This window comes from Medicago truncatula, chromosome 6, assembly GCF_003473485.1.
Source record: "Medicago truncatula cultivar Jemalong A17 chromosome 6, MtrunA17r5.0-ANR, whole genome shotgun sequence".
Classification (NCBI taxonomy): domain Eukaryota; kingdom Viridiplantae; phylum Streptophyta; class Magnoliopsida; order Fabales; family Fabaceae; genus Medicago; species Medicago truncatula.
The window spans coordinates 38,839,096-38,847,659 of record NC_053047.1 but is presented as its reverse complement, the minus strand read 5'-3'; the positions used below and the strand labels follow the sequence as shown (position 1 = coordinate 38,847,659).

The 8,564-nt window shown below is 35.1% G+C and overlaps 1 protein-coding gene across 1 annotated transcript; it reads right to left on the bottom strand.

Moving 5' to 3' along the window:
- Positions 1–790: 790 nt before the first annotated feature.
- On the bottom strand, positions 791–8,564 carry LOC11433733 (peptidyl-prolyl cis-trans isomerase CYP59). The gene is made up of 15 exons (XM_003620407.3): positions 8,409–8,564; positions 7,219–7,358; positions 7,035–7,139; positions 5,743–5,860; positions 5,544–5,594; positions 4,966–5,057; positions 4,760–4,859; positions 3,719–3,841; positions 3,551–3,628; positions 3,384–3,430; positions 3,234–3,289; positions 2,863–2,903; positions 2,291–2,387; positions 2,032–2,161; positions 791–1,946 (listed from the first exon to the last, which is right to left on the bottom strand). The coding sequence occupies exons 2-15, from the start codon at positions 7,314–7,316 to the stop codon at positions 1,268–1,270; spliced, it is 1,815 nt and encodes a 604-aa protein (XP_003620455.2). The 5' UTR covers positions 7,317–7,358; positions 8,409–8,564; the 3' UTR covers positions 791–1,267.

Genomic DNA, 8,564 nt, shown 5'->3' with positions numbered 1-8,564 from the left:
TATTTTGTAACATCTTACAACTCTTCCGAATCTAATACTAAAATTGTTTCACACCTACATGAAGGTATTTCACACCCTAGAAGCCACCATGATATGAATATTCAACCCTAGAGAGGGTCTCAACATAGAGAGATCCAGAATGATCATTGTAGTACTACTTCGTGACCATTTGGAAAATAGGGAGGAACCTTTAATAATTTTTGGAGAAAAAATAAAACCTACGTTGTTGCAAATCCTAACACGAAGATGACAGTGCAACTAATAATGAATGATAAACAAATGTTGAAGATGGTGAAGAAAATGACCAACAAACGCAATGGAGTTCCCTCAACAACAGAGAGAGTACTTTAGAAGGGAATTTTGTATATTAAGGAAAGAACCCAACTTCTTTTTTTTAGCAAATAAAGATTGAAATAGCTCTTACACTTGCTATGTTAAAAATCTTTCTCATTTCTCATAAGGAAAAAAAGGGTACAATGCAATCAGAAGATAGGGCATTCTCTCTAAGGGACACTTCCTCATTTTTTTCCACCCTCCATGGAGAGGGAGCGCCATGTAGTTAGGAAGATTGACCTTGTCAAGGAGTTAGGCAGCGGCTACCTGATGCGTCCAAAAGAAATACCTTGAGCATAAGCGGGAGTGATTGGAACAACCTGTAGATCCCGCAGTTAAATAATATGATTTGCATCCATGTGAGCCGTATTATTCCTCATTCATCAATAATAGTATGCTTTACTTGCTCACCGGAAGCAGAGGAAAAGAAACAAAAAGAACATTCACAGTATAACCATTCAAAGAAAATCACTGTGAAACCATGCCATTTGGGTGGTAGTTTCCGTTTTCCTTTATAACTGTTGATAACAGTCTACAACTGTATGCATATCTGTGCTTAAAATCTTGATTTCATGTTTTTTTACTGGAGCGTAATACTTATAACACCCCTATGCTACAACAGGTAAGTTTTGTTCATTGGTAAACACCAAAAAACAAGACAAAATATTAGACATGAGTTTCTAATCTATGTTCCAAATATTAAATACGGCATAGAGCTAAATAAACAAAACTTTCTGATTCCACTAACAAAAAGTTTGGTGGAACCGAAGAAAACAAAACGTACTGTTTGATTTCACTGTAGTAAACTCTATCTCAAACTTGCATTGACCAAGTTCTGTGCATGATTAGGATATGATGACACCAACAGTCATATCGTGTCACCATGATCACCGTGATGCCTTCTAGAGGATGAGGATAGTCATCAGATCTGGTATCATGTCCTATGTTCACGACCTTCCCTCCTATGTCTGTAATCCTCATGGTCCCTTCCACGCTTGTAATCCCCATCATCCGGGCTTCGTTTTCTTCGTCCGGAATCAATCTTCACATCTTCTCTGTAATCCTCATCATTCCTTCTACGTTTGTAATCATCACCATCTGGGCTTCGTTTTCTTCTTCCAGAATCAACCTTCACATCTTGCCTTCCACTGTCTTCAGTTCTCTTCCTATAATTTCGGTCGTCCCTCCTATCCAAATGGTTGTCATCTGTTTTTCTCCTATCATCTCGACTAGCCCGTCTTTCTGTGTATTTATCATCCAAGTCTCTTTTTCTCGAGTCTAGCTCATCTTTCCGTCGGTAGTCATCGTCTCTATGTCTTCTTCCCATATGCCTTTCTATGTCTTTCTTGTCGGCATGAAAATCTGGATCTCTTGCACCTCTTTCCAGTCCCGCTTTATCATCTCCGTTTCCTTCAAGCCCTCTGCTTCTATCGTGATACCTATCTCTGTTATTCGAGCCTGCCATCTCCTGATCCCTACGACCTCTACGACTATCATCTTTAAAATTTTCCTTCCTACCTTTTTTATCATATCGGTCACCCCTTTCATATCGCTGGTGTTTCGTTTCTCTCTTTGGACTTTCTATGCTATCTCCATCAAAAACCATTTCGTATCTACACCATGAAATTGTGGTTGTTTGTTAGAACGGACATAATCACAGGCAGTAAAAGACAGACATATGCAATCAGAAGTACATACCTTGCTTTATCTCCACCCCGTTGGCCATTATTGTCCTTCATGATAAATTTTGTGCTTTGTTTCATTGTACCATCTCCGGTGCAATCCCTAGCAATATGATCAGTGGAACCACATTTGAAGCAACCACCACCTGCAGTCATAAATTATTGTATCAACATGGAGGGTTAGTTTCAATCGTTGACAACCAAACATAGGCTAGCATTCTGTATGATGCCATAAAATGAAAGTATAAAACAAATGCTTACGGTCATATCATTACCCTTATTATCTTTCCGCATGTATTGTGACCAGAGTTTGGCAACACTTTGACTAAAATCCACATGTATCCTTCGATCATCAATCAAAGCATTATCCATCTGCATATCAGGAGGCCATGAAGAAAAAATAAGTTTTTTATTAATCTAAATAAAATTATGTATATGTAGTTGAAATTGTAAGTTTAAACTAAAAATTACAAAAGAAAATAACAACTCCGCAATCCAATATATCCAAAAGGCCAATCCAAATTGAAACAGGATAACAAAACAAATAAAACAGCTAAGCAAGCAGATTAAACAATGGTGAAATTATCATTATCTTTAGGAGATAAATACGCCAAACCCACTTAGTGGGATAAGTCTTGGTTGTTGTTGTTTAGGAGATAAATGCAATATTACATAAGACGGATAATACTAACCAAGGAAGATTATGTAAGCTATACATAAGCTTATCAAGGAACTAATAAACCTACTAAAATGTCTGGTGTGCATGAAGCTAACAGTGTCATTTACTGTCCAGAAAAAGAGAGACGATATTACTTAGGGAAAAAACAGGTCAAGATCTCCATCATACCTTAAAATATGCCTGCTCACATGCCAATTTGTCTTCGAACTCTGTCATGATGCAATAAGCATTAGATAACATTGATTGCATGAATAACAAGAGTAAATACCCCTTTCACAATTGCAGGGTAGGTTTGAGATACTCTAACATAATATCAAGATACGCTCGAATCTTAACATAATATAAGATATTTATAAGTCTTCAAACAATAACCTTTTAATTCCTCTTAAAACTAGGAAGATGCAGATTCTCACTAATAAGTCTAAAAGGCCATTTAATGACAAAAAAAATGGAATAATTTGAACAATTGAGAATTATAAATTTCTGGATGAACTTGAAATTGCATAAATTTAAAACAGATTGTGGACCTACATACTGACCTATAAAAGCATAGCATAAACTGTCACCAGTCTTGTGATCACGAATGATTTCAGCCCTATCATCAAATATTTTAGGTGACAACGGTATGTACAATATACAATATGATATTGTTAAATGTGTTAACAAGTAAAATCTTCAGTATTACTCACGATGATACAGTTCCAAAGCGTGAAAATATTGTGTGCAGGTCCTCATCCTGTATTTTAAAGAGAAAATCATTAATTGTTAAGAAAACATTGAATGCTACCTCGGTAAATATGAATGGGTAAAGAAGGAAATTATACAGATCCATAACAGAGCATAAAAGATTACCCACCTCAGTAACCGGATTCAATTTACAGACAAAAAGTACATTATCCGGAGGTTTAACCTCAGCATCTGGAATATCCCCAATCTAAAATAAGGAAGAAAGGGAGTTAAACAAAGGAATCATAATCAGATAAGAGATCACAAACTACTATGATTTTGTGCAACATATACTTACACTCTCAAGCACAACTGCCCTAGAATGTGCTTCCTTTGATCTAATAACCTCTTCAAGTTCTCCTGGGTTTAATTGTTCATCCATAGGCACCCAATCATCTTCAAGTCGGACTTCATCATCAACCTAGTAAAATTGCATTTAGTCGTCACTTTGAAGTTCAAACAGGTGTTCTTACTGAAGACTATAAAATTCAAATAATATTCACTATAATGTTTGATATATGATTATAAATAAATACATAAAAAGTAAACCCAACATATTCATCCAATATATAGATGATGTTGTCATTCATCTCCAAATTAGTCATACAGTGACAGCATATATAATTCAATTCGTAAATTGTAATATCACATTTCACAAAAAATAGGGGAGGGTGTGTTACCCTCCTGAACTAGGTGAAAAAATAAAGTACTGAAATTAAACAAATTAATCGGTGTAAATTAGCTGAATAGCTCTCATATGATCCTATCCTTCTGCATATCTATCAGGAAAACCCTCTTAGGGAGAGGGATTTTGGAGGGCAAGGTCAATATATTTCAATATATATTTGAGATTTTTTTTTAAAAAAATTGAAAGAATACCATGATATATTGTCATATAACAATTCAATCACACTTCATTCAATTTTAGAAACACTTTATAGCTTGTATGATTTAGAAAAGAAAAACAAGCCTTTACCTCCCCTCCCCTCCCCTCCAATATCCCCTTCCCAAAAAGACTCTGGTGGATTTGCTCCCTGGTTTGGCAACCATAAAAGGAATTGTTCCCACATTTATCAAACTTAACTAATGTAACTTCAAGCTTATTGCTTTAAAATGTGTCTGAAAAAATAAGACGTGGATTTGCTCGTGTAATCAAGTTAAGAAAAATGAGGTCAGTGATTTTTTTTTTTTTCTTTTTCAATTGGAGTCATTCTCAGTTTCTCAATTCTCACAATTAATGATCTCGTAATAGAAAGGATCACTGATAAATATAATCCATTCGAAAACGTTGCTTGGTTACAAGCTATAAAATTCAATTCTGCAATCAACCCTTCCTTACCTCATCTTTAGGTTTTCCGTCTGGTGAAGCTTCAGGAATGAACTCAGGTAGCTGAGGAGGATCATCAAAAGGATCTTCCAGGATGTAAGTGTGCTTGATTCTGTTCAAGGAATGCAAGATGAATACATTACATTCTTCTCAAAAAGACAAAATCTAAAATACCTCTTTCAATCCACATTTATTAGTAGTAAAAAAGGAGTACTGACCGGATATTTTTAAATGGTCTTCCCTTTCCATCGGCATAAGCCTCATTAATTCTAGTCAAAGTCTCAAATCCTTCAGCTACCTCACCAAAAACCTGCAGGGATGGCATACCTTAGAAACCAAACAAATAACTTCAACAGTATAAAAGTTGATAGAGTTAAGTTATAGCTAAGTTGCTTTTGTTATGATAGCTGCTTCAATTAGTCAAGCTTCTATTATATGCTTTTATTATATAAAATGTAAATGCACATCTGCTCTATATTGTAAAGGTTCAATTGCATAACTGTAGAGTTGTTAGGACTTGTTTAACAAGTTTAAGAGCACCGTAAGATGAATTTCGTGTTCTCTGAAGCTACCAATCAGAAAATACATTTTCAGTTCCATAATTCACTTTCTCTCATTCTATATATTTAAAAGTCAAATGACATTAAAATAATGAAATTAGTATTTAATGTCAAATAGAATCGGGTAATACATTGCTTAAATGACCCAAAAGTGAAGAACTAGGTAAATCAATGCAATGATGCCCATGTACCCTGCGAAACAATCAAAGCAAGGAAAGGACGCCTAGAATACTTACTGTGTGCTTTCCGTCAAGGTAATCAAGGTCATCACGCAGAGTTATATAGAACTGAAAAAGAAAAAGAATAGTAAGTGAAAAAATAGTTTATTTGATGCATTAACTACTCATACTTTATACAAGGTTGTCAGGAAAGAACACGTGTTGATCAAGTAACAGTAAAACAATCATCAAGCTGCCACCAAAATCAATGCCATACCTGTGAAGCATTCAAATTCTCTCCTGCACTAGCCATGGCAACAGTTCCAGTCTTAGAATGCTTTAGATCAATATGAATCTCATCATTGAAAAATCGAGCTTGATCCCCATAAAGAAACCTGAAAAATCAGAAGGCCATTGAACAAAATGACAATATCAAGTCAGAAATTTTCCAATCAAGATTACTTCTCATGCTCTCACACTCTTATCTGATGCACCCTATACAATGTAAAACAATAATCCAACAAACTAGTAGCAAGAAAAAGGAAAAATCTCAGAATTCTGTATTGTGAATTTAGTGATTTACAGTATATCATATACAGATAGAGGATATATCAAATACCATGTCTCCAGTGCAGAGAGTTGCCAATTTACACAAGTCCTAAATCCTAATAGATAGGTTAAATCCATAAAGATAAGAAACAAGATTTTTATTGTTGACCGAGATCCCTTCATTGAAAAGCCGAGTACCATTGAAATACAAACTCAAACAGTGAATAAATATTATAGGGAATTTCGCCTTTCACGACAATTTATGAGAATGTCTTTGTCTCTCCCTCCTCAAATCCAAAAATATCCCACATAATCGACTTTTTTATTTACAATCCATGTTAGAATAGGTCCTAGAGTCCCCGTGAGTAGCTCAGTTGATAGGGACATTGCATTTTATATGCAGGGGTCAGGGTTCGAACCACCCCACTTATTCAACTTAAAAAATTGAATTTTTAGCCACTAGGCTACTTGACAAAAAAAATTAAAAATTGGTCCTAAAGTCGAATTCTCTATCAAATAAATAAACCCCAGTAATACAAGACTACTACTACAGTAAGGATTCAACTCAATTCCCACAAAAACCTAAAACTTTTTCTAACCCGTGAGCTCTTAGGATCCAACTCACCTAAAAAAAGTCTTATTACTACTAAGACACTGCATTTGGAGATGCTAGCTGGTAGTAGTCAACCAGTAACAACATCTGTAACACTGACACTTCATATCGAATACGCGTCTCACTGTTTGACACCGACACAACACATGTGATGTGATTACATTTAATCATGTCATTTTCTCAAAATTTTATTGGTGTTGACATGTAAGTGTTCATACTTGATAGGTAATAACAAACTAAAATACATTTTAACATTAACTGAAAATAAAAATAAAAATCAGAAACTTAACTCAACTTCACACACAAACTCATATTAAAATATTAATCAATTAACAACCCTAGAAAACACAATTATGAAATAAAAATAAAAAAAGAGTAAAAGAAATTAATGAATTAGGGAATATTACTTGTAGATAGAATCACCAGCAGTGCCAGTTCCAGTAGGATCACCAGTCTGAGCAGTGAAATCCTTTAGAACAGTATGAAATAAGCACCCATTGTAATACTTAATCCTAATAACAAAAACAATGTTAAGATAATGATATGAAAGAAGAAAGAAAAAGAGAGAGAAGAATGATGAAGAAAACTGACTTGCAAAGCTTCAAGAAGTTTTTGCAGGTTAAGGGACATTTCTGGGTGTGTAGATCAATGACCATGTCGCCTAAACTCGTTACCATCAGTACTGACATCACGTCTGTTTGTTGGGGCGGGGGTTCACGCTTGCTGTCGACCTTATTCATGGGAATAGGATTCAATATCAATAGTAATCATCTTCACGAAAAACTAAACTACCATATGAATAAACAATGCACAGAGATATATAATAATGAACGCTCAAATCCCAATTATCATCCCCCATGGACCCTCAAAATTCAGTCACACAGAATAACACACAAAACAGGAAATTGCTCACTCTGTTAATACAAATCAGTATCATGTTCAGAATCAATAGCAATCATCCCTAAACATTTAAAATCCACTACCCTCCCTTCCCTATCCAATGAATCAACACATTCATTTCACACACCCATTACCCTAAACTCTAAACCCAACATATATTAAGGGAAAACACTAATTTATCCAAAATGAGACATGCAAAGGGCTGGTTGTGAATCAACCTTCTTAATCCTAACAAACCAGAGTCTTGTAGCTTCTGTGTTTGGTCAGAATCGATTCTTCACAAAAAACTTTTCATAAACAAAAGATAAAGCAGATATATCCTAATCTCTCATGCTTGCCCCATCCGAAGCCAACTGTTACTCTAAAAACATAATAAATTAACTTAAATCAAAGGACAAAAAACCATAATGTATCAAGGGATCTTATCATCATCAATTATAGTAGAAACTAATAACACTACAACTATCTATGAAGCATGGATACGGACCCAGACACGGACACTGACACTGACACGCCACCCAGCTAATAATTTAAAAAAAATCACATAATTCAGTGTAATTACAAATGTAGGTGTCCAACACATGGACACGCCTAATATAAGGAGCATCTGTACTTCATAATAAAAACAATACATGCTATATATTGTTTCAATAATCTCTCCCAACCAATTTCATAGGAATTCAAATAAGCAAATAAGCAAATCCAATTGAGTCTAACAAAGTAATATGAAAAGTATGAATACACTAAACACAACCTTCTTTATCAACAAAGCATGTGCATAAAACTCAAAAATTCTTCTTAACCCTAACCCAATCTCCACTACAATAACCATGTAAATAAAACTCACAAATTGCACAGGAAAAAAAAAACAAAAAACTCACCAAAATCGATTGTGAGGTAATTGAGAAATTGAGGTGAGGACAGTGAGAGTGAGAGAACGTCACAGCGTCGGCGGCAACAGGGATTGTGGTGGTCGCGGCAAAGGGTTGGGAAGAAATTGAACAGGGATGGCAGAGAGAGAGAGAGTGCAATTAGTT